The sequence below is a fragment of the Artemia sp. Qi Xiang Cuo genome, chromosome 1, assembly GCF_049724085.1.
Source record: "Artemia sp. Qi Xiang Cuo chromosome 1, ASM4972408v1, whole genome shotgun sequence".
Classification (NCBI taxonomy): Eukaryota; Metazoa; Arthropoda; class Branchiopoda; order Anostraca; family Artemiidae; genus Artemia; species Artemia sp. Qi Xiang Cuo.
Genome location: NC_142794.1, coordinates 12,208,742 through 12,236,467, shown reverse-complemented (window position 1 = coordinate 12,236,467; position 27,726 = coordinate 12,208,742). Strand labels below are relative to the sequence as shown.

The window sequence follows — 27,726 nt, the reverse complement described above, 5'->3', positions numbered from 1 at the left end:
GTGAGTTTACGCCACTGAGTGATATTACAACGTATAGCATTGCAAAGAAAATATCGACAGGAGACCGTTCCCGACGCTCCATTAAAGATACTGGTGATTATTGCTGATAGGGTATTAATGTGAATTATGATGTCAGACATCTTTTTCAATCTTTAAAAGATCAGGTGAACTCTAAATACTGCTGAAATTAATGAACTTGGATGTAATTTCCCATGCTGTCGAGTCTCGACCATGCCTGAAAATTACGTCTGTGTCGTATTTGCTGTCCCCTGGCAACATTTTTTCAGGTATCCCACTGTTTCGGGCAATGATGAAAGAAAGGCTGAGATGCCTAGGACGTGTTTTACAAATTCAGGATGAAAAAATTGCCAAAGGTTGTGCTTTTTAAGGCCAAACGAAAAGCAAATCTTCCCCAATTCTGGCGAATAGAGGTAATAAAGAAAGATTTAAGACGAATTGTAAGAGGGAGGCGGTAAAGAGTGAAGCTTGGAATAGATTGGGGCGGACTAGGAGTGTGCGTGGAAGTGTTGGCCTCAAGCTGTTTTGTACTGCAGTGAAGTGAAGTAGTAGCAGCTGTATAAATGTTCTAATCCGACTTTTTCTGTGCTAACCTGACATATGCTTCCCCATGCCTTCTTTAACTTGTCAATGGCAAATATGATCAGAAAATTGCCAAAGGTTGTGCTTTTTGAGGCCAAACGAAAAGTAAATCTTCTCCAAACCTGGCGAAAAGAGGTGATATAGAAAGATTGAAGACGAATTGAAAATTTTGGGGAGGCGGTAAAGAGCGAAGCTTGGAATAGATTGGGGTGGACTAGGAGTGTGCGCGGAAGTGTTGGCCTCAGGCTGGTTTGTGCTGCAGGGGTGTGTTACAGATGAATCAAGACCACAAACCACATACAGATAAGTGATACCTAACTTTAGTAAAGCTCTAAAAGGAACGAGTTTATCTGATGCAACAATAGTCAGGAATCTGCAATGGAGAATTATGGCAGTCAGGAATAATTGTTGTTCAGGAACATTTTTGGAATTTCATCTTCAGTGTATTGCAGACAGTGACTCTGCAAGCTGGAATTGTCACGCAGCAGCAGAGCTATATATTTGCACATTAGGGGGTGGGGTAAAGTATTTGGACAGTGCGAAGTTAGTAAACAATTCTTACTACATAATATGCAGAATAATTGTAAATAACACATTAGACCTGCAGATTACAGACCCACTATACTTTATCCCCCCCCCCCTAATGTGCAAATCCATAGCCTAAATTTGTTTCTAAAGTATTATATTTTTTATCTTACTTTGGTATATTTCATTGGGATTGAGGATCAGAGAAACATATTAAAAGAACGTTAGGTAGGGTGTATATCATACAAGTACCAAGTTTTTGATCATGTCCTCTTTTCTTGAAGAATTATCCATTGGCAGCCAGGGAAGGAGAGCCAATTGGCGCAGGCGCTGTATCTGCGGTTGGACGGCATACACCAACTCAGAAGAAATTGCCCACTGCCACAAGAAATGTTGGAGCAGCGAGAAGTTTGAATTTAGAAAACCTTTGCATCTGCCTCAAAAAAAGATTGCACGCATGCTTGCTTTTTGCCTGCTTTTTGCTTGCTTTTTACTTGTCTTATTTTTGCCTTAGACCTGCTTTGCCTTACACTTTTTTTTTCTTCTCTTGAATTATATACTGTGTTTCTAGCATGGTCATAAAGGTCCCACTAAAGAGAATAAGATCACTTTCCCATGAAGCTAAACTTCTTTGTATTGTTACTAAAGAAAAATAGAAAAAAAATTCCTCGTCCCCTCTCCCTTGTATTTTTGTGCATTGGTTCAATTATCTTAAGGGATGGATAGACGTAATTTGTTTCAATGTAAAAACCATATTTATGGAAATAATTGGGAAAATTTCTATGGAAAAGCCGGATTGTCCTTCAAAAAAAAGCGGTCTAACGTCTTTCTAGCCTTTTAGGATTAAAATAGCTAAGGAACATATACCAGTTAGCGCTGTTGAGTTAACCCTGTTTTGTCCCACTTTATGTTGTGATGAATTTTTAGTAATAGTGCACTCCAGACTTGGATCTACGCTGTTCTCAGGGGGAGGGGGGGCAAACAAAGATGTGCCGTTCCCTGCCCCACCAATAATACTTTGAATACTACAATTTTTTGTTTTGAGTGAAAGTGGAGCTTATAGCATGGGAAAATAATGGTGATAAATAAAAGTTCAAATAGGGATAAAATTGTTTTAATAGACAGTGATAATGATAACAGTGATAAAAGCTCCTGGAGCATGGGAAAATGAAGTTTGTCTATCCTTTATATTATAGTATTTATTTTTGGGGAAATATAAATACATTTTTCGGGGGGGGGGATTTTAAACGGGGGTAATTTTCTGTTGGTAGGACAGTTCCTTGAGGATTTTTCCAGGAAAAATTTTACATACGGGGAATGTGCCAGAATTTATGCTTGGAATTCGTTTTATTTGTCTTACTTTCTTGTTTGTGACTCTATATTACATATGGAGATGTTCCACATGTCCAGGGGAATGGAATTCCCCGGATAGTTTTTTTTTTTTGGGGGGGGGGGCGGGGGAATTTTACGCGGGGGGAATTTTCCATGAAGGAATTCTTAGTGTGGAGAGTTACCACGGAGGAGGAGGGGGCGAATTTCCTGGCAATATTTGAAAACAATCAGAAATTTAATGATAAATTTTTTTTTTCAGCTGCTAGTAAGGAGCAACATTGAAATTTAAAACGAGCAGAAAATATTCCATATATGAGGGGGGAATAGTCCCTCACTCATTCTGCTAAATTTTAATCAAACTTGCTATAAAACAGAGGTAAATGACAGTGAATTTTCTTTCATATTAGAGTTATAGTTAAACGCATCATTTTTTTTTGGGGGGGGAGGATGGGCTTTGGATGGACTTATCCCTGTAACAATGGCGTGCAGAAGAATGGAGACTAGAATAATTTGGTTTCTCTTGGCTTCTAGAGGAATTTGCATAACTTTTTAGCACATTATAACACAAAAGTTTTGAGATACGCCTTTTCTCTATTGGATTTTACAACAAGCAGGTGTTGTAATTTGAGTTCTTTGTATCATAAAAAGTAGAAATTACGTTATAACATAATTGTCCTTGATATTGACATATGATCTTGAATAATGTTCTTGATTTAGGTGGATCCACGAACGTTAGCCCTTTGAACCTTCCTTCTGGCACCAGCTTGACTCAGTTAACCTCTCTGGTGGATTGCCTGGATCTCTTTCGACAGCCATCTCCACTTTGAATCAAAGTTATCTCCCGATCTCTTCTGCACCAGGTTGGTTTTTTAATCAATTTTTGTACTGTTGCAATGCATTTAGGCCTCCATTGAGGGGAAAAAGCAAAGTTTTGACTAGCCATGATGCTCCTCGAATGCCTTCTTTATAAATGTTTTACCATATGCAAAAATGCAGCTATTCCACAAAGGCCTGAAAGCAAGGTGAAAACTTTTATAAGTAACGGAAGCTACACTATAAGTAACACTAGCTCCTCTTATATTCACAGTTCAATGTGACAACAATGATAAAAATGTAATACTGATATAGGAACTAGAATAAAACCGAAATAGCCACAAACAAATCTAAGAAACTCACAGATTTCAGTTGTAAATAGAAATATGAGGGCCCATGTGGCACAAAATTAAGTAACGTTAGGAGAAGTCTGATGTGTTGGCCTCAGGTGGCCTGGTACTGCAGTGAAATATTAGTAGATAAAACAATGTCAGATAGATAAAACAATAGCTTACTACCTTCTTGATTCAAAAAATGGCAATGCATTTATTGATATTTAGGCAATCTAGATCTAGATGAACGCAAGTATTTTTCGCGTTTGGAAGTAAAATGGGTTACATCTGTCTCGGAATATATAGTTTTTAGCTTTATTTGAAATATTCGGCCAATTTGAGATGTACACTCCTCTCCCAAGTGAAGCCCTATGCATTAGATGTTTGCTTCAGTTTCGAATACCTTAATTCTTCCTCAAATTGCTCAGAGGTTGGCATAATATATAATAATATAATAGTATGTATTGAAAACCCGTCGTATACAGTAAACGTACAATGACAGAGTATACAAAATAGTGCGAAAAGAGGAAACAAAAAGAAAACATACTAAAAATAACATCAAAAGCAACAACTTCTTAAATAGTATACAAAATAGTACGAAAAGAGGAAACAGAAAGATAACGTACTAAAAAATAACAGCAGAAACAACAAATTCTTCGAAAATAGCAGCAAGGACAACAACTTCTGAAAGGCGAAAAAAAAAGAAAAAAAGGGAAGCAAGAAGGAAAATTAAACAAGCAAACTTGCCCACTCGTGCTTTAAAATTGCTAGTTTTATTTGTTGCCGGCTATTAAGTATCTCAACAGCTAGATTTGGGTCAGGTAGGTTGTAGCGCCGAATCCGAAAAATATTTTTTATCCATGGTGGCAATTTTAGTAGGTACTTGGCAAAACGGAAAAACAAAGAGTGGATTTTAGACTTTTCACGGTTTGCCAATAATTTCTAGACAGGGGTCACATATAATAATTGTGGCAGAGTGGTAGCGTTGTAAATACTTACCAGTAGTGGACGGTTAAATCTCATAGTGGATTTAACTATCAAAGCATAGGAGCTGGAAATTCACCGTTCAAGATGTGAGATCAGGAGGGAGCGGGTATGCTGTAATGAGGTACCGCTTGGCAGCCCCAGATATACTATTTTATCAACTGGTTTTACTGAGCACTCACCTAGTTTGACATTAGTAGGAGAGTCATTCTTCCAATTGTAAAGCAAGACTTCTGACTTTTTGGAGTTAAATCTTAGACCGACGTTCCCGTAATTGGACTGCAGACCTGAGAATAATTCTGAAAGGCGGTTAAGCGTCCAGCTGAGGTTCAGCGTGTCATCAGCATAGTATACTAGGAAGATGTCAATGGAACTGTGAATGCATGATGAAGGACAGCTGTCCTGAGGCTCAATAATGTAGTTATTGAAGAAATTGGGAGATAAAACTGCCCCTTGACGGGCACCTTTGCAGACTATTCCCAAAAAGTGGGGATCCAGGCCCAGGTTGGCCTATTTTATCACAGTTATTCCACAATTTCCTATGTTTCCTTATGTAAAGTTTCCTATGGAACTTTGTGTGGATAAAAAATTTACTGGTAACAGTGAATGTAACCTTCTCCCACAACTAAAGGACTTTTGTCTCGTAAGCTTTGCTTATAAGATACAAGGAATATTACACATTGCTTTTGACACCATAATCTTTTTTTATGCTTTGATTTTATAATTTGTTATTATATTTGACATTATATGCTAACAAGATATTGTACCTACAAGGTATGATACCACATTATACCTGTTTGGTATTATATACTGGAATTATACACTAATATGTTTGGTACTAAAAAGCTATGGATAACCTTTTTTTAGCCATGGGTTTAATACTGATGAAAAATTTACTTGGTTCGACAAACAATTCCCGTATAACAGTGAACATATTTACCAAATGAAAAACTTATACTTTTTCCTGTTTGATTATTTGGTGATGCTAATGCATAATCTTCATGCAACTTCATGCCCTGCCGCAGTTGAGATTTATCCCCTGGTCCCGAATTACCAAGCAGAGATCAATCCTACCGTGCTTCCACAGGGCTACTGAAAGCACCGCACTTATATTATATAGGGGTTTACGCCCTTTTCAGTTCTGTTGACCCCTCTGGCTCAGTTGGTTTATTCTGCTTCCCTGTATTTTATTCTATTTCCAAGTTACTCAGGGTTAACTTTAGCAATAAACCGATGAATCTGTGACACAAAATACAGCTCTGTCGACATAGAATAACCGATTTTAGTTTGAAAATACTGTTACCAAACTCCTTCTTACCCATAGCTTACCATGCCAGACCTTCCTTACCATACCTTACCCTCCTTACCATAGCTCGTTACCCAAGACTAGAGGAACCGTGTATTATTACTAATACGTGAGCCTCACAATAGACACGCCTGTCAATAAATAACAAAAGATTTATTGATTATTACTGGTCTTCCTTGATTTAAACATAATACATTTGTTATAGATTTGGAAGATTGCAATGGTGGGAACTTGGTCCAAAGAATCAAATCAGTGCAAATGCTATAACCATTTACTGTTTATCTGTGGATTGGAAATAATTCAATTCTTGCACAGTGACAATATTACCCACATATAACTTGGGAAAACCACCCCTCCCCCAAAATATTGGTACTTTCCTGCCCTGACATCTTTAAAAACTCAATTAGTTAATTAAAAACAAAAAATAGTTATCTGGACGCTTCAATGTTTTATCATCATTTGTATCTGTCGGTTCTTGTTTAGGCTATTATCTTTTCTTTCTTTTTTTAGGTGGCACCCCAACGTCCAACCCCTCGAGCTGTTCATTATACTTTTGAATGGAAGGAGGAATAAATCTAGATAAATTATGTATATACAAGTTAATGCTAAATAAATGTTTGGAAATTTATCGATCCCATTAAGAATGAAATGCTTTAGAACCTTGTAGCAATCAGGCAATCTTGTAATATATGGAATGATGGTGTATTAAGAAGATATTCGTGTTTTTTTTTTTTTTTGGGGGGGGGGGGACTCTTAATAAAATTAGAATACGAAATTACTGCAAAATCATGATATTTCTGGCAAATTCCTGCAAGGAAAACCTCGTGTGCCATTTAAGTATTTATGTCCGGTAGGATTACAAAAAAAATCTGATCTTGTGTAAGCTATGCTTCTGGGCTGTTCTTCCATTCCCTTTGATCTTTAGTTAAAAAATATGAAGTTTGTTGGCTATAGAGTTATAGGTAGGTAGGCTATATGGTTTGTCACCCAAAATAAAATATAAAAATGTCACCCAATTCTTGAGTAGGGGACCATAACGAAAAACCTTTGTGAGTTTCTTATCTAAGGAACCAATGGATGAATGTGAGAGGACATTTCATGACATAGACTTTTGGAGCTAATGTGCCCCTTTATTTGCCATAATCCTTAACTTTATTGTTTACTGAAACAGTAATATCAACATATTTCTGAATTTGGAATAGTTAACTTAATGGTAAATTTGACATCAATTACCTGGCTTTCAAAAAAATTTATAATCTGCAGGGCAGGGAACAAATTATGAATGTAATGCCGTTTTAATTTTAAATGTCAGTAAAATGGTGTTAGTAATGTTAGTATTAATTACCGTAAATCACAATTGCCAGCGAGATAAGTTGGTGATTGACAGGATAAAATGTATTAGTATCAGTAATAATATAATTTTAAAGTATTTGTATTACTAGTACTTGTGGTATTGTTATAAATGGTATGGTGAAGTAATACCTGTTTAAATGGCGTTAAAAGTAAATTGGTATTTACTGGAATGTATCTACAGGCAAAACAACTGTTTTAACTTAATTAAAGAAAAAAAAGTTTTTCAACAAAGTAAAGAACGACCTCATGACTCAAGCCAAACCTAAAAATTTATTCGGATTATTCAGAATATTGCTGCAGATGTTTTGACTGGTGACAGCCTGAATGTGAAGGCAAATTGACCAAACGCTTCATATACTACCATTTGCGCGAATTTTACAATGCTTAATTTATGTACAAATATCATTTCAAAATATTGCTTTTGTTTTTTTCTTTACTTTTCACATGTTTATTATCGCTTCATTATTATGAAACTAAAAGTTCAAGTTGAAACGTAGCTCGTTGGTTATATCAACTATTCCACAGTTTAGTATTAGGCATGTTGGGTCTTTAATTTGGGAACATTTGTTGAATGAGTTAAAATTGTGTAATATTCTACCAGAATTCCGGAAATTGTTGAAATTGCGTTGTTTTGAAATTTCTTATCATTTGATAAGAAGCGGCAAACACGTAAAAGGAGAGGGATGACGGAGAGCAGAATCTGAGCCTTAAAAGCTCAGAAAATCTCACTATTTCCCCATTTATCTTATAATTAACTTCAAGTCCAAAAATGATTTTGAATGAAAGGAAATAGTGATTTCGAAACTTCAAACAAGCAGTTATAGTTTTTTATGCAAGGGGAACTGCCAACCCTAAGTCCCTAATCTGGACAGTTTAGATAAACTGTGACAATGTAGAATAAATTTCACCAAAACTCATATGTTAGCTGTGGCGTCAGTTGTGGCTGGGAAGATGTGTGCCCCTTGGATATTTTCATCTCCCTTAGATTTTGAAAAATACTTTTTTGGGAAAATTTTGTCTTCGAAAAATGACTTTTTCTATACTTCTGTCGGAAAAAATCGAAGGAAAAAACAAAATTGTCCCTTCCTTAGATTTTGAAAAGTATCTTTCAGAATATTGCAATAGAGGTTTTCCGGGATTTTACTTATGTTTTAACTTGAAAAGGCTGTTTCAATTGTGAGGAGCTACCGGAACCCCATTTTTTTTTTCTTTACATTTCACAAATTGTTGTTAAATCGTATTTTTATGTTTGATTGATATTTTTAACTTTTGTCTTTCTGTATTGGTTGTTTTTTCGTTTTATTGGTTTCTTTTCTTGCTTCTATTGGTTTCTTTTGCTTTCTTTTATTGGACATATGAAGCGATTTCGACTCTATTAGAGCTTGTTATAGCCTTTTTAAACTAATTATTATTATATCTTGTCTAAATTTTTATGTCACGTTTTGCTGTCGGTGGGGGTACGCAAACAAATTTGTGACAATGGAGACTCCAATATGGCGAAATCCAGCGATGCAAAAGCAGTTTGCAAAGCTGGTTGGCCTTCTGGGGGCTTAATCTGTAATTGGCTGTTAGCAGTAGAATCATTAGTTGTTCTCGGTTCTTTTGTAGATTCATTTGTTACTTACAAGTAATACTGAATACAAAGTTAAGTAAATATTAAATTGGATGAGGATAAATAAGTTGTTTTCACACATATAAAAGCTCTAGTTTACAAAAAAGGAATAGTACACGAAATGATGGGCAATGAAGCTGACATTCATTCCGATACATCAGACAGAAGATCAAACATAGCAAAAAAAAAAAAATTGATTTTATTGTTCATGAATTCAACCTGAAAAAGGAATATTTTGATGGAGCTCACAGAGTCAATAAATGCATAACACATGTGTTTTAAAAATTATTTACGGCCTTATATCTATATTTAGAGAGAATACCGACAACAACAAAAAATTAATGTAACATATATAGCTATTCTTATAATTCTTCATAAGCATCAGAAATCGATGGCGTATCATTAAATGGTCGTAATTCCCATTAATGTCGAAACAAGTAAAATACGCGCTTTCATCAGAGATCAAACTGTTATTTTAGGCGCAGGTCGATGCATTCTACAAGTACGACTACCAAATTTACTAGACTGAAGAAACAGATGGCGTTCTTGCATCACTTCGCACCAGCTTGTAGATCAGTTTCCATGAGCCCTCCTTTCCCACAAAACTATCATAACTGTTAAAACAACTTTCACAATTGATTGATGCAATCAAAAATTGATTTTACTAACTAAACATAAGTATTACCTGTAGTAATAATTGACAGGTAACAGTCTTTCAATAAATTTGAGTTCTCTCGTAGTTATTTCCCATGAATAAAAAACTTAATCTTCACAGTTTTTCATTACTGAAAATGGTGACTATATAAGCGGACTTTTTACAATTAATCCGCTATTGGCGATTATCTTTCCGAGACAAAAACGGGGAGGTTTACAAAATTGCATATACTCAATTAAACGTTATTAGTCTGACCTTAATATAACGTAACATTAATGTAAGATAAAGAAATTTCAGGAGCGAATTAAGATTAAATTAATCAAATTTCATCTTTACATCTTATACCAAATATTCATTCTATACGTAACTAAATTTTTTATTTTATAATTTTACTTATTTTACTAGTTAATTTCTAATAATATATTTTCTATTTAATTTTAATATCTTTTTAAGTTATAACAAAATTCATTCTAATAGATTGTATATGATAAATTATTCTATATTAACAGACAGAAAATCTTTATATATTCTTGTTAGGTTAAAAAAAAAGAAAAAAAAGAACGGAGGTAAATTATTTTCTAACTGTTAACCGTTAAAAGTAAAAGAGTAAAACAAATCGATTAATTCTTACTGTAGAAATTTTGGCCTTATTGGCAACAGTCTTATGATTGGTTTCTTTAAAAAACTAAAAAACAGACTAGCCAATAGGCTTCTGCGATCCTTTGCGGCAATAACCAGAAAATGCTTCCATTACTCAATGAAAAAAAAGACAACAAACGTGAGCAACACAGCTTAAACAAGCAAGATTGAAATTACGAGACAAAGAACACAAAATCGACAAAAGTAACTGTCGAAAATACAGTTATAAAATATCCCAAAGATTTCTCATATTTGAAGAAAATCCCATGAGCAATAAATCCCCCCCCCCCCATCAAGCCTGCTCTGACTTACGAGTCAGAATAAAGCAGAACTGCGGGCGAAAAAGGAATTTAATTTCTTTGAGGCAGTATTCTACATCTTGAAGCTCGAATTTGGAACCTGAACCAAAACACAATTTCGGAGACTTACTAGATTTTTTCCTTTCATCACCCCGTCCACCATCTCGTCTTTGCGACGAGATCCCATCTGATATCAGATATCCCATCTGATATCAGATATCCCATCTGAGGCTGTTTGATAATATCTTCTTGCAAAGATAATTCTTTTTCGAGCCTTTCTTTTTCCAGTTCACCACGAATTTCATCAATTGTCTTCGGTTTTTCTCCTTCTCTACGTGGTACCCACCAATTTTGCTTCAAGTCAAGAAGGTCCATTAACATAAATCGAATTCGAGATGACAAATCTTCGTTCTGGCTCAATTTCCTCATTTCATCGAGATATACATCGAGCTTCGTCAGCTGTATCTGCAACTGCTTTCCAGAACTTTTAGCTTCAACAACTGCCCTTTGGTACTAAATATAAAATAAATCTTTATTATTACTCTTTGTTGATTACTTTACAGATGCATAAACATACGGGGCAGAACATATCCCCCATTATTTTTTAAGGTGATGTACCGCTGCTCCCTTGTACTTTGAGGTCTAATTCGAGAGACCTAATTACTGGGTTAGGATGTTTGTATAGGGAACGGCGTAGAAGCGCAGAAGGCTGAGACTTAAATTTTGTCTGTGTTTTTTGTTGTGTCTGTTTTTGAGTATATGGAAACTATCTTTTATATAAAGGTATCTATTTACGTATTATTCAGCTTCAAAGGGGAATTTTTACCAATATTATCTTATTCATATCCTTCAAAAGAGTGTTTTTTTTCTTCAAAAATTTATATCCTTCAAAGAGAAGGGCTTTCAAAAAAGTCCGATGCCTCACTTTTTTCTCCTGTAAAACTATTTAAATGGGACATACATCCATTGGTTCTTTGGTCGACCATAATGATAACTTATGCTACGAAAACCCTGCCTTCATTGGCACTTGGAATGATTAACCTATGAAATTACTAAAAAAAAGGAAAATGAAATTAATATCCTTCAAATAGACTGCATTGCATACGCGTGACTTTTTCTTTATTTAATTATTCTAAAAAAGGATAAATGATAACTATCCTCCAGAGCTATTGCTGGTGTATAGGCTGTTGAATCGGCGTTCCAATTGCTAATTATTCTGCTCTTTTAACTTGTAAATCCGCCCCTCCGCTTATAATTAAAACGATGAATCATAAAACAGAAAAAAAAATGCTTCAAAGGTATTCATTATTTCTATTTCGTTGAAAATCTTGGATCCTAAGAGTGAAACAATTGACCCAAGTTTCTCTCTTTCTACGCACAGACTGTTAGTCTTAACAAAATATAGACCATATTTCGGTGTTTAATCCCCTTTTCTCATTATTATATGTATTTTGCTCAAAACAACCTGTTTTTCAGAAAAGCCGGAAAGAGAAAAGAACAAATATATATAGCATAAAAAAGCTCATTCACATTTTTGTCCTATTTTTGAAAATAAAACCATATCAGAATTAATTGACAGTGCAACATCAGAAAAGTAAGAGTAGAAAAAAGCCGCTAGAATGAAAGGAATTTAGGCATTAGCCTACATCGAAATATTTAAATGTATTCATTTTATAAAATAAAAAAGCCATATTCTTTAATCACTGTGAACCACAGCAAATTGAAAGGTAACAAAGTTAGAAATCACAAAAACCAAAAGAAAAGAAATAGAAGAGAAAACTCTATAAAACAGAAATAAAGATACGTGGAATTAAGTTTATCAGGATTTAGAGTGTATTATTTACATCACTACAATTAATTATTTACATACTTAATTAATGCATCGTTTTATATGACAAAAATGGCAAATATTCGCCTTTTCTGGAAACTTCTATAGAATCGAAGATCAATTTTGATACTGAATGCAATGGATCTTTTATTCTCTAGAGCAGTGGTTCTCAAACTGTAGTGCGCGTATCCCTTGGAGGTACGCGAAATTTTTTAGGGGGCATGCGACAAGCCAAAAAATAAATAAATAAACGACCGTTCAAATTTAGTACTGGAAATTTTATTTATATTTAGCTGTAGTTTACTCAGTACCGGTAACTGAGAAGGGGTACCAAAAATGCTTTGTGGGTAACCCCAGTCAACCAAAATTCTGAGTACAGCCCCTCCATTGGCACATACTCTATGGAGAGTAAGTCGAGTCCGAAAAGGGATCTTCCACATTCATCTTTTAGAACTTAATGAGTGTTAAAAAATTTTTTTAAACTTAACATCACATTACTTAGTTTACCTAGTACCGGCAACTGAGAAGGGACCTTCTCAGTTGGGACCTTAAACTATTTATTAATCTTAAGAATTGAATTTTGTTAAATAAATAAGTTTTATTAAATCAATATCTTCTAGTCTTTCCGAACTTGGGGAATTGTTATGAAACACAAAACATTTTCTTATTAAATTTCAATTTTTTTAGGGAATCCTTTTGGAAAGACTACTTAATTGCTTGAGCAACTTTTTAAATTCATCATATATCTTCTCGTTTTCCTAGGATTTGAGTTTAGAATGGTTCTTATTTTTTTTCATTCTTATTTGAATAAAACAAAATTAAAAACAGAGAAATGCAAGTTTAGCAATATTTACTGGTAAAGTTAGTTTTCAAAACAAAACCATTACATCTTTTGTCTTCTCTACTTGAGGGAATAGCTCGGCCAGTGCATTTGTACGCTTAGAAGTAAAAATAAATACATTTAATAAATGAGTCATCTCGCATATAAAATGGTGAACTTACTTTGGCATCATATTCTTCTTCATAGGTTTTACCAATTGTGGAAATCAATTTGCAAAGACATTCCAGCTGCTCCTCATCACGAGATTTAAGGAGTTTCGATATACAAAAATTCATGATTTTAATTGTCAGCATCCGCAATTTGAATAATTCACCGATAAATCTGAAAAAAAATTTTTTTAAATACCTTCTAAAGATAGGAGTTAAATAACAACCATACTTCAAAAAATATCTACCTCTTTTTTTTTCTTTTTTTTTTGAACAGTTGATTAAGCAAAGAAAAGTGTGCAAAATTTAACGGGAAGTTTCAAAACTTACTCTTACCTAACAAGTTACCGGTAACTTCGGTAAGTTACCGCACAAGTGATAAGTTTGTAATACTCATGAATTTAAAAGAAAATATTCTCTCTTCTCTGACAAACTGAAAAGATTTTTTTTTTTCCATCATTTTCTTTAAAAGAGATAAATTAGAGCTCCTCAAGCTGCTGCTCCTCCTCCTCCTCATGTGGTGCATCTTCAAACGCTATGTCTGGCAGATCATCTTCCCTTTTTTAAGTGACCAAAAAAATGGAGGGCAACTAGGCCCCCTCCCACGCTCATTTTTTCCCAAAGTCACCCGATCAAAATTTTTAGATAGCCATTTTGTTCAGCATAGTCGAAAATATGATAACTATGTCTTTTAGGATGACTTAATCCCCCAAGGTCCCCGGGGGGATGGCTGAAAGTTATGAAATTTTCCCGATGTTTACATATAGCATTGGTTATTGGGAAGTATACAGCCGTTTTCAGGGGGGATTTTTTCAGGTAGTGGGGGGTGGGGCGGGTAGGTTTACTGGGGATAATCTGTTCACGGAGGACGTGTTCATGGGGGAAGGGACATTGCTATGAAGGGGGTGCCGGATTTCCTAGCATTATTTAAAAAAAAAATCAGAAATTAAATATAAACAAACAAGTTTTTCAACTGAAATTAAGGAGCAACATCAAAACTTAAAACGACAGAAAACATTACGTATATGATTGGGTTCATCCCCTAGTCAATACCTCGCTCTTTAAGCCAAAGATTTTTTAGTACTTTCATAAGAGCTATTTATTCTAATTAACGGCATTTGTGATTAAGGGGTCATTTTTAAAGAATTGGAACAAAATTCGAACTTTCAAACAGTTCGTGGTAACGAACTGTAAGTAAGGAGCGACCCGGCTCAATGGTAACCGAAACTCTAGAAAACGGAATTTTGATACCAATAGATACATCAAAAGAATCAAATTTTAATTTTGATTTCAAATATATAAGTTTCATCAAGTTTAATTTTACCCATCAAAAGTTACGCGCCTGAGAAAATTTGCCTGATTTTCGAAAAAAGGGAGAAAGACCCCTTAAAAGTTATAGAACCTTCACACCATCATATTGAAATTCACACCATCATATTCAGCGTATCAGAGAACCCTACTGTAGAGGTTTCAAGCTCCTATCTACTAAAATGTGGAATTTTGCATTTTTTGCCATAAGAAATATCACGGGTGGGTGTTTTTTTTTTTTTTTGTTTTTTTTTGTTTTTTTTTTCCCAGGGGTAATCGTACTGACCCAGTGGTCCTAAAATATCTTAGAAGGGCTTATTGGAACGGAAATTAAAAGTTCTAGTGCCCTTTTTAATTAACCAAAAAAAATGGAGGGCTACTAGGCCCCCTCCCACGCTCATTTTTTTTTCAAAGTCACCCAATTAAAATTTTGAGATAGCCATTTTGTTCAGCATAGTCGAAAATCTATTAAATATGTCTTTTACGATGACTTAATCCCCCACAGTTCCCAGGGGAAGGGCTGCAAGTTATGAACTTTGCCCATTGCTTACATATTGTATTGGTTATTGGGAAGTATACAGACATTTTCAGGAAGAATTTTTTTCTGGGGGGGGGGGCTGGAGGAGGGGGTTACTCTGGAGAATATTTCCGTGGAGGATGTTTCTTTGGGGTAAGGGACATTTCTATGAAGGGGGCGCCAGATTTCCAAGCATTATTTAAAAAACGATCAGAAATTAAATTAAAAAAAATAAGTTTTTTCAACTGAAAGTAAGAAGCAACATTATAACTTAAAATGAACAAAAATTATTACGTATATGAGGGGGTTCTCCCCCAAGTCAATACCTCGCTCTTTACGCTACAGTTTTTTTTTAGTGCTTTCAAAAGAGCTATCTATTCTAATTAAAAGGCCTTTGTGATTCAGGGGTTTGTGAATTAAATTTTTTTTAACTTTTAAAGTAAAGAGCGTGGTATTGACTAAGGGGAGAACCCCATCATATACGTAATAACATATACGTAATAAAAAAAAAACAATAAAAAAAAAACAAGCGATACGGCTCAATAGTAAGCGAAACTTTTAAAAACGGAACTTTGATGTCAATAAATGTATCAAAAGAATGGGCTTATAATACTGATTCTAAATATATGAATTTTATTAAGTTTAATATTACTCATCAAAGGTTACGAGCCCGATAAAATTTACCTGATTTTTTAAAGAGGTGGAAACATCCCCTAAAAGTAAAAGAATTTTAATGAAAATCACACCGTCAGATTCAGAGTATCAGAAAACCCAATAGCATAGGTTTCAAGCTCATATCTGCAAAAATCTGCAACTTTGTATTTTTTGCCAGAAGAAAAATATACGAATATAGAAGTTCGTTACGTAAGTTAATTTGTAAATTACGTCAGAACCAAATGTAGAGACAGCCATTTAGCAAAAGAAAAGTAAATTTTCTATACAAATTTTGTTTGCTTATTCAATGACGGTGAGCCAAAATAAAAGCTGCATTAACTAAAAAACGATCAGAAATTTAATAAAAAAAACAAGTTTTTTAAACTGAAAGTAAGGAGGGACATTAAAACTTAAAACGAACAGGAATTAGTCCGTATATGAAAGGGGCTGCCCCCTCCTCAACGCCTCGCTCTTTACGCTAAAGTTTGACTCTGTCTCACAACTTTATTTTTTAAAACAATAAAAAACTTTAGCTTAAAGAGTGAGGCGTTGAGGAGGGGACAGCCCCTCTCATATACGGAATAATTTCTGTTCGTTTTAAGTTCTAATGTCGCTTCATACTTTCAGTTAAAAAAACTTGTTTTTTGTACTAATATCATATAAGGATAGGACCTTCGCTGAAGCCCTTCTATCAGCTGAATCAAATGCTTACTCAAAATCTATAGAACTGAGGACTTGAGGGGTTTTGCTGAACTTCTCAATTATTAATTTTAGAGTAAAAATTTTGTCCATGTATCCTCTCCTCCTCTGAAAGCCACACTGTTCTCCTGTTAAAACGATAAGACCCAAGTACCCAAAATACCTAACACCCGACAAAGACCCAATGACAAACGTGCCAAAATTCTCCCAATGACGAAACCAATGATAAGACCCAATGACAATGACAAATCCCAATGATAAGACCCAATGACAAAACATGCCAAAACTCTTTAAATGAAAACACACAAACACAAGGTGAACCTTAGCGTAGGATCAAATTTACGCCCAATTACTTTCGTTTTGCAACTGTTGTTTTTAACATATCTCCTTGCTAAACCTCTTTTTCTTTTTCCGGGAAGACAGCGCAATGTTAATTCAATATGGCTGAAAATAAAATACGATACAAAGCATAATAAATACAAGATAGAATTCACACTTGATTAAAAAACAACAAGGAAAATCTACATGTTTATAGTCGCATTAAGATTTTGTACCAGATTTGGTACAAACATTTCAAGTTTATTTCAAAGTGAAATAGCAGTTAAATTTAAAATGACTAATTACAAAATTTAATTTCAATGTGTTTATTTTCTTATCGTCCACACAGATGAGTATCTTCAGAGATACAAATTATTTTATTTTTTTCTATAGGTCTTTGTAGATCTCTTGAGGAATCCGAATCCCATGCCCTCTATTTTAAAATACCGTTTTAATTAGCCATATTCAGTTTTTTTTTCTTTTTTCAAATATGAAAATTTCCCTAAAGTAATTATAATTTCAACTTTACTCTCTTTTTTGCCATGCTTTTTTTTCAATTGTAACTTATTTTTTTTTAGCAGCTTGAAAGAATTATATAAAAAATATTTGAATAAAATGTTCAAAACTGGAATTGTTTTAATTGTTAAATGTATTTTTGTGTAAAATGATTTGAAGACAAGGTTTTTGGATTTGAGTGAAATCAAGGTATCTGTGCATTGATTATGAGAATGAACTGTAGGGCTTCGGATAGAATAAAAAGTATTTTTGTTGAATTTTGAGAATACCATAAATACCTAGTAATAAAATATTGATTCTCAACCTTATAGCGTCTTTACCCCAACAAAATATCTTAAAAATGAAGCCAGATGCCCCAAAACCCTTATACTATGCAACAATTTTAACCCCATCATCTGTTAGTCATCAGAACAATACATTCTTTTTAGTTTTATATTAAAACCTGCTTCTTAATTTTTTGAAGCCCCAGTTTTTCATTAGGAGGAACATTTATCTGAAATATCTAAACCAACAAACAAAATGGCTCTTCACAAATAAGTGTGCCATTTTTCCTACTCCACTATAACCCCTTGGCTATAGGACTGTGACTTTTCTGTAGATTAGCGGCCTCTAGTTTAAGAACCAATGGTTTAAATAACAACAAACAAGTCGCATTTTTTATTCAAATAAACACAGTTTTTGAAAATTCCTTTTTTACAATAAAAGATCTTTATTATTGATTGGATTCCCAGATCCAATCCCAGATCCATTTTTCCTACTCCACTATAACCCCTTGGCTATAGGACTGTGACTTTTCTGTAGATTAGCGACCTCTAGTTTAAGAACCAATGGTTTAAATAACAACAAACAAGTCGCATTTTATATTCAAATAAACACAGTTTTTGAAAATTCCTTTTTTACAATAAAAGATCTTTATTATTGATTGGATTCCCAGATCCAATCCCAGATCCATTTTTCCTACTCCACTCTAACCCCTTGGCTATAGGACTGTGACTTTTCTGTAGATTAGCGACCTCTAGTTTAAGAACCAATGGTTTAAATAACAACAAACAAGTCGCATTTTCTATTCAAATAAACACAGTTTTTGAAAATTCCTTTTTTACAATAAAAGATCTTTATTATTGATTGGATTCCCAGATCCAATCCCAGATCCATTTTTCCTACTCCACTATAACCCCTTGGCTATAGGACTGTGACTTTTCTGTAGATTAGCGACCTCTAGTTTAAGAACCAATGGTTTAAATAACAACAAACAAGTCGCATTTTCTATTCAAATAAACACAGTTTTTGAAAATTCCTTTTTTACAATAAAAGATCTTTATTATTGATTGGATTCCCAGATCCAATCCCAGATCCATTTTTCCTACTCCACTATAACCCCTTGGCTATAGGACTGTGACTTTTCTGTAGATTAGCGACCTCTAGTTTAAGAACCAATGGTTTAAATAACAACAAACAAGTCGCATTTTCTATTCAAATAAACACAATTTTTGAAAATTCCTTTTTTACAATAAAAGATCTTTATTATTGATTGGATTCCCAGATCCATTTTTCCTACTCCACTATAACCCCTTGGCTATAGGACTGTGACTTTTCTGTAGATTAGCGACCTCTAGTTTAAGAACCAATGGTTTAAATAACAACAAACAAGTCGCATATTCTATTCAAATAAACACAATTTTTGAAAATTCCTTTTTTACAATAAAAGATCTTTATTATTGATTGGATTCCCAGATCCAATCCCAGATCCATTTTTCCTACTCCACTATAACCCCTTGGCTATAGGACTGTGACTTTTCTGTAGATTAGCGACCTCTAGTTTAAGAACCAATGGTTTAAATAACAACAAACAAGTCGCATTTTCTATTCAAATAAACACAATTTTTGAAAATTCCTTTTTTACAATAAAAGATCTTTATTATTGATTGGATTCCCAGATCCAATCCCAGATCCATTTTTCCTACTCCACTATAACCCCTTGGCTATAGGACTGTGACTTTTCTGTAGATTAGCGGCCTCTAGTTTAAGAACCAATGGTTTAAATAACAACAAACAAGTCGCATTTTCTATTCAAATAAACACAATTTTTGAAAATTCCTTTTTTACAATAAAAGATCTTTATTATTGATTGGATTCCCAGATCCAATCCCAGATCCATTTTTCCTACTCCACTATAACCCCTTGGCTATAGGACTGTGACTTTTCTGTAGATTAGCGACCTCTAGTTTAAGAACCAATGGTTTAAATAACAACAAACAAGTCGCATTTTCTATTCAAATAAACACAGTTTTTGAAAATTCCTTTTTACAATAAAAGATCTTTATTATTGATTGGATTCCCAGATCCAATCCCAGATCCATTTTTCCTACTCCACTATAACCCCTTGGCTATAGGACTGTGACTTTTCTGTAGATTAGCGACCTCTAGTTTAAGAACCAATGGTTTAAATAACAACAAACAAGTCGCATTTTCTATTCAAATAAACACAATTTTTGAAAATTCCTTTTTTACAATAAAAGATCTTTATTATTGATTGGATTCCCAGATCCAATCCCAGATCCATTTTTCCTACTCCACTATAACCCCTTGGCTATAGGACTGTGACTTTTCTGTAGATTAGCGACCTCTAGTTTAAGAACCAATGGTTTAAATAACAACAAACAAGTCGCATTTTCTATTCAAATAAACACAATTTTTGAAAATTCCTTTTTTACAATAAAAGATCTTTATTATTGATTGGATTCCCAGATCCAATCCCAGATCCATTTTTCCTACTCCACTATAACCCCTTGCCTATAGGACTGTGACTTTTCTGTAGATTAGCGGCCTCTAGTTTAAGAACCAATGGTTTAAATAACAACAAACAAGTCGCATTTTCTATTCAAATAAACACAATTTTTGAAAATTCCTTTTTTACAATAAAAGATCTTTATTATTGATTGGATTCCCAGATCCAATCCCAGATCCATTTTTCCTACTCCACTATAACCCCTTGGCTATAGGACTGTGACTTTTCTGTAGATTAGCGACCTCTAGTTTAAGAACCAATGGTTTAAATAACAACAAACAAGTCGCATTTTCTATTCAAATAAACACATTTTTTGAAAATTCCTTTTTTACAATAAAAGATCTTTATTATTGATTGGATTCCCAGATCCAATCCCAGATCCATTTTTCCTACTCCACTATAACCCCTTGGCTATAGGACTGTGACTTTTCTGTAGATTAGCGACCTCTAGTTTAAGAACCAATGGTTTAAATAACAACAAACAAGTCGCATTTTCTATTCAAATAAACACAGTTTTTGAAAATTCCTTTTTTACAATAAAAGATCTTTATTATTGATTGGATTCCCAGATCCAATCCCAGATCCATTTTTCCTACTCCACTATAACCCCTTGGCTATAGGACTGTGACTTTTCTGTAGATTAGCGACCTCTAGTTTAAGAACCAATGGTTTAAATAACAACAAACAAGTCGCATTTTCTATTCAAATAAACACAGTTTTTGAAAATTCCTTTTTTACAATAAAAGATCTTTATTATTGATTGGATTCCCAGATCCAATCCCAGATCCATTTTTCCTACTCCACTATAACCCCTTGGCTATAGGACTGTGACTTTTCTGTAGATTAGCGACCTCTAGTTTAAGAACCAATGGTTTAAATAACAACAAACAAGTCGCATTTTCTATTCAAATAAACACAGTTTTTGAAAATTCCTTTTTTACAAAAAAAGATCTTTATTATTGATTGGATTCCCAGATCCAATCCCAGATCCATTTTTCCTACTCCACTATAACCCCTTGGCTATAGGACTGTGACTTTTCTGTAGATTAGCGACCTCTAGTTTAAGAACCAATGGTTTAAATAACAACAAACAAGTCGCATTTTCTATTCAAATAAACACAGTTTTTGAAAATTCCTTTTTACAATAAAAGATCTTTATTATTGATTGGATTCCCAGATCCAATCCCAGATCCATTTTTCCTACTCCACTATAACCCCTTGGCTATAGGACTGTGACTTTTCTGTAGATTAGCGACCTCTAGTTTAAGAACCAATGGTTTAAATAACAACAAACAAGTCGCATTTTCTATTCAAATAAACACAATTTTTGAAAATTCCTTTTTTACAATAAAAGATCTTTATTATTGATTGGATTCCCAGATCCAATCCCAGATCCATTTTTCCTACTCCACTATAACCCCTTGGCTATAGGACTGTGACTTTTCTGTAGATTAGCGACCTCTAGTTTAAGAACCAATGGTTTAAATAACAACAAACAAGTCGCATTTTCTATTCAAATAAACACAATTTTTGAAAATTCCTTTTTACAATAAAAGATCTTTATTATTGATTGGATTCCCAGATCCAATCCCAGATCCATTTTTCCTACTCCACTATAACCCCTTGGCTATAGGACTGTGACTTTTCTGTAGATTAGCGACCTCTAGTTTAAGAACCAATGGTTTAAATAACAACAAACAAGTCGCATTTTCTATTCAAATAAACACAATTTTTGAAAATTCCTTTTTTACAATAAAAGATCTTTATTATTGATTGGATTCCCAGATCCAATCCCAGATCCATTTTTCCTACTCCACTATAACCCCTTGGCTATAGGACTGTGACTTTTCTGTAGATTAGCGGCCTCTAGTTTAAGAACCAATGGTTTAAATAACAACAAACAAGTCGCATTTTCTATTCAAATAAACACAATTTTTGAAAATTCCTTTTTTACAATAAAAGATCTTTATTATTGATTGGATTCCCAGATCCAATCCCAGATCCATTTTTCCTACTCCACTATAACCCCTTGGCTATAGGACTGTGACTTTTCTGTAGATTAGCGACCTCTAGTTTAAGAACCAATGGTTTAAATAACAACAAACAAGTCGCATTTTTTATTCAAATAAACACAGTTTTTGAAAATTCCTTTTTTACAATAAAAGATCTTTATTATTGATTGGATTCCCAGATCCAATCCCAGATCCATTTTTCCTACTCCACTATAACCCCTTGGCTATAGGACTGTGACTTTTCTGTAGATTAGCGACCTCTAGTTTAAGAACCAATGGTTTAAATAACAACAAACAAGTCGCATTTTCTATTCAAATAAACACAATTTTTGAAAATTCCTTTTTTACAATAAAAGATCTTTATTATTGATTGGATTCCCAGATCCAATCCCAGATCCATTTTTCCTACTCCACTATAACCCCTTGGCTATAGGATCTGTGACTTTTCTGTAGATTAGCGACCTCTAGTTTAAGAACCAATGGTTTAAATAACAACAAACAAGTCGCATTTTCTATTCAAATAAACACAATTTTTGAAAATTCCTTTTTTACAATAAAAGATCTTTATTATTGATTGGATTCCAAGATCAGAAAACTTTTTATGGAGAAGAATAAAAACACCTAGTGGGCCCAAGGAGGCAACCCCAGGTTGCCTCCCCTTCTTTTGTGCAAATAAAAGCACAAAGCTCTGTCTCGATGAATAGAAAATGGCGCTATTTCTAATGCTTTCAAATTCAAAATTGTTTTTCTGGTATGACCGACTGATACAGCATTGTCAAACACGATAGTACACACAAAGATTGCTGACTGTGCCTCATCCATTTGCCTAAGCGATTGTGATCTATGAAATTACATATTTCAACTTAGCTTGCAGTGTACGCTAGAAGAAATTCTAACAAGTTTTGAAAAATAATTCAGATTTGGAATAACTTCTTTCAAGGACGTTAGAGATTAAAAAATTTTTTTTCTTCTTTTTCACATAATTTAGCACACTAGAAGAAATTCTAACAAATTATCGAACATTCTACTAGCTTTGAAGTAGCTACCTTCAAAGAAGTTAGATACTAAAATTTGTATTTCGTTTCCTTCTTTTTTATATAATTTAACAGGCTAGACAAAACTCTAACAAACTACAAAAATTCTACAAGCTTTTTGGTGTAACATCCTCTAAGGAAGTTAGGGAATCTCGATCTAACTCAGATCGATAACCAACAAAGTTGGAGCTGTTTTCTGCTACCCTTTTTTACATCAAAATCTACATCTGTCGTGCAAGGTGCTGCGATCTGCATAATCTGCAGTTGCTTTTCTTGTGGTTTTGTCCAAAATTATGGATATGGGAGGGTCGGCACTGTGTTACCCCGTGTGGCTGCACACTGTCAAAACTTTACAATATAAAAAAAAAATTACCCAATTTGAAGGATCACTCATCCTTAGACAAACTAATCATTCCTGCCAGACTGGAAGAAAAAAAAAATCACTAAGATTTATTTTCAAAGAAGAAACTGGTTAGCTTACCTGAGACATACCCTGGGTTAGAGCAACCCCAGATTGACTGAACGATTGAGCATTTTGCTGCGACAGTTGCGACTGAGTTACCTGTGTCATCACCTGACCCTTCTGTCCGCCTTGGTTACCCCTTGCACGAGTATTCTTTCCACCACGAGTCGTTTGCGGAGGAATAGACGCACGTGATGAAAAAATTATAAGCGACAATAAGGGCTAAGTGATAATAGGTTTCCTACTGCTGCCAAGAAGATGCTTTCAAAAATGAATGAGAAGATAATACGATTAAAACCAGTGATTTGTATATATAAAAAGATCGATTAAAACCATATATATACATAGATAAATAGATAGATAATTTATTCAGCCGTAAGGCCATACACAAGTATTACAATGATTATATAACACAACAGACAGTTTACACTTAAATAAATGGTATAACTACTAACAACAAACAAAAACCTTAAACCCATTATTTACATTTTTTTAGACCCTCTTTTATAAATCCAGTTACTGCTATAATCGTCTCCCGGGATGAACATTTATGGATCCCAGGAAAAAACACTTCCCCATCACCTAAATACTTCAATCTCAAATCGGAAAGCCCCTGGCACACCGTCAAAAAATGGAGCAAATGTTCTTCCTCCATACCATATAAAGAGCAAGTATATCAGGATCTTGGGCCTTGAGCATTTCTTTCAAATACTTTTAATCTAATTTTTAAGGGTAAACCATTCGCCCAGACCTGGAACCACAGACGCAAGTTTTCCGGTGACAAATTCAGCTTAAAATAATATTCTAGGCCAAAAGACTCTTTTATCTTAAAATACTGACGCAAGGTTTCAGATTTTCGAATCTGTTTATGCCAGAGTTGGATCTCTTGATCCTTCTTATCATGTTTTAGCTTCCGATAAATTTCCTCTGGATCGCCTGTTGGACCAAGACCTTCATTCCAAGCGTATGAAAGTCCGGCTTTATCAAGGAGGGCTTTAACATGGAACGGTCACGATTTTTTTCTACCTTGCTGCAATAATTCAAAATATGCGGCTTTCATAAGCCTCTCATTTGGTAGTTGGATAATTTTCAGCCAAAATTTTACAAATTGTAGTAACCTTTCTTTATGCAGCGAAAACAAAACCTAGGTCTCCCTTAAGAGCCTGTGTATGAGTTGTACCATGTACCCTAACCAATCTTTTATAATATTGTAATTGAACCATTTCTAATTGCGGGATCACCTCATATCCCCAAAGCGCAGCACCATAATGAATAGTAGGGCGAGTTTTTGATTGAAATAAATACTTATGCATTTTAATATTTTTAATTTAATTTAAAGCTGAATTCCTTAAAACTGCTGAAGAAACCGCTTTGCCTCTACCCACCATTTCTTCCACATGATCCTTCCAATTTCCTTTATTATTTAATACAAACCCTAAATACTTAAAAGTTGTACTTTTTGCAACTCAATAACCTTAAATAAAAATTTATCATTGTTTTTATTTGTCCCAAAAACTACAATTTCAGTCTTTTGGGTATTTAGTCTCATTTTCTTTTTTTCCAAATAAACATCTAATATGTTCAACAATATTTGCAGATCTTCGGCGCTTCTAGCTATCAGCGCCGCATCATCCGCAAATAACAACAGAGACAAAGCTAAATTTCCTAAACTCACTGTTGGTTCCCATTTTTCCTAAGAAAAAACTCAACAATATCATAAATATATAAACAAAATAGCCTCGGTGACAAGTTGCTACCCTGTTTAACCCCTACCTCGCAACTAAATAAATGCAAAAACCCTTTCTCTGCTACCTTAACCAATCCTCTTGCTAGCCTATACATATTACACACTAGTCGAACAAAAATACGGGGCAGTCCTATCCTCAACAATTCTACGCACAACAAAATCCTATCCACACTATCGAATGCTCTCTCAAAATCTACAAAAGCTACCAATAAATTACTCTTACCTCTAAAATACTTTTCTATCAACGCTTTCAGTACAAATACCCTGTCAATTGCGCTATATCCTTCCCTGAATCCACCTTGTTCCTCACGAATTATTCGATTCATCTTTAACCAATTAGCTAGCCTATCATCAATCAATTTCTCTAGAATCTTACTTAAACATGGTACCAGATCTATAGGCCTATAGTTGCAAAGCAACCTCGGATCTCCTTTTTTAGATAACATTAAAATTAAAGACATCTTCCATCCTGAAACCCAAATTCCTGATGAAAGCACACTATAAAACAGCAGTATAAAAATTGGCATAAATAAACTTGAAAACTTCTTATACACACGAGTTGGAATTCCATCAATTCCAGGAGTTGTTCCTCCATCCAATTTCCTTAAAACATGTGCAGCCTCCTCAATATCTACCTCCTCTGTTAACGAATAATCTTCCTCTCTCATAGGGTAATTATATTCCTTCCAAATATCCCCAAATTCTTCATTACACCACTTACTAAGATCTTCTTCTTCTATACTTGCGACATATTCTGGCCAGTCATTTGGATTTAGGCCTCAACCTAGCGCTTTTCTTTGTCTTTGGTTTATCCTTCTCCCAAATTCCCTCATATTAATCTCCAGATAAAAAAGGCTCATTTTCTCGTTTTGACGTATATTAAAATCTCTTTTCTTTACTTTAATTAATCTCGTATGGCATCTCCTAACCTCGCAAAACCTAACCAATAGCGTTGCTTTCTCAACCTCATCTCTAGCTTGCTTTACCCGATTTAGGGCCTCTGCAAATTTTTACTACTTAAACAATCAAGGTCATAAAAACTTTCAGTAACTGGTTTTGATGAACTCAATACTGGCGCTGATAGCTCCAGTAATAACGTATTAAAATTAGTTTCTAATTCATCACTAAAATCACTATTTAACCTTAGCTGCTCTAGTCTCTGACAAACCTGCTCTTTACTAAATATAACGCTTAATGCATTCTGTTCGCTCTCACTCCACTCTCTCTTTCGCTGTCTACTTGGTGAAGTATACCTAAACTGCAAAGAACTCTATTCATTAACTCTACACTCAAGGCCTAAGCTTAACTGAATCAGTAGGTGGTCAGACAACTGAATATTCAAAACTCCAACATTCAGTGATTCCACATTCAAACGAAGGTCAACCAAAACATAATCAATAATACTAGGCCTCAGACGCGAAATGCAAGTATAATCACCCCTTGACATATCCACCCAAACCTCCCATTTCCAATCCCAACTCCAACCACCGAACAAAGTGCCAGGAGCCTTCCAACCCGAACATTAAATTTTATTTTATCATCCATCCTCTTTCTTGGTATTCTCTACATTTTAGCAACACCATCATAAACGGCCGATATATCAACAGGCAGCTCAACCAAATCAGCTTAATAAGCATTAAAGTCCCTTACCAGCAATATTTTATGTGACATAAATTTACTAAAAAAAATTGTAGCTTCTTTTTGTAATATAGACCATGTATCCTCTGCAGTATATGAGCTAGATTGCGGTGGGAAATAAGCTGCACAAACCAGCAATTTCATACCGGAGTGACATACCAATCTAATCCAAACAAGGTTTTCTGATTCACTTTTCAGCTTATTAAAAGACAAAAAGAATTATTCTATAAAAGTACTAAGATATCACCGTGATCCTGGGAGTTCCTTGACACAGAACGGGCAACATGTTCGGTTATGAAACCGCGAAAAGATGGCACTTCATCACCACTGTGCCATGACTCTACTAACGCAACAAAATCAAATTTTGTTATTTCAAGTTCCACTTCACTTTTTTTATTCCTTAGTCCTTGAACATTCCAAGACACAAAATTATCTTGCGTATGGCCTGCGTACCGCTAATTTGTGTTTATAATTTGATCAGCTGCAAGATTGAATGGTGTCTCTGGAGGAATTCTCTGCGATTCACTGAAATCCACCCTGTAGTAGTCTTTACGTGTGTTATATGTCGATCTTCCTATATTACCACGGTACGGGCTACCACCACTAGCATCACCTCTTCCCTGGCCACTGCGAACTTTTTTTGTAGGATTCCTCAGTAAATCATCGGGACTGATTATTTCTGTGCTCTTACGCACTCTTGGTGGCTGGGGCATAGCTTGCGCATCTACAACTGTACCGGTATCGCTGTCTTCACTACCGAAATTTTC

General features: G+C 34.5%; 2 protein-coding genes across 3 annotated transcripts in view; one reads left to right on the top strand and one right to left on the bottom strand.

Moving 5' to 3' along the window:
* The window catches only part of LOC148956012 (immunoglobulin superfamily member 22-like), a 43,011-nt gene extending 32,178 nt beyond the window's left edge, over positions 1-10,833 (top strand). Inside the window, exons 8-11 of one of the 2 annotated variants that reach the window (XM_089089136.1) lie at positions 1,410-1,533; positions 3,175-3,317; positions 6,403-6,480; positions 10,739-10,804. The gene's annotated coding sequence lies outside the window, so the exon portion shown is untranslated. Of the gene's footprint in view, positions 1-1,409; positions 1,534-3,174; positions 3,318-6,402; positions 6,481-10,738 lie in introns of both variants that reach the window. The other variant, XM_089089169.1, reaches the window with a different exon arrangement.
* LOC148956008 (uncharacterized) overlaps positions 10,583-27,726 on the bottom strand; it is a 488,643-nt gene continuing 471,499 nt past the window's right edge. Inside the window, exons 12-13 of the mRNA XM_089088947.1 lie at positions 13,281-13,440; positions 10,583-10,963 (exon numbers count right to left, since the gene is read on the bottom strand). Of these exons, the coding sequence (XP_088945073.1) occupies positions 10,598-10,963; positions 13,281-13,440 (526 nt within the window). The 3' untranslated portion in view covers positions 10,583-10,597. The remainder of the gene's footprint in view (positions 10,964-13,280; positions 13,441-27,726) is intronic.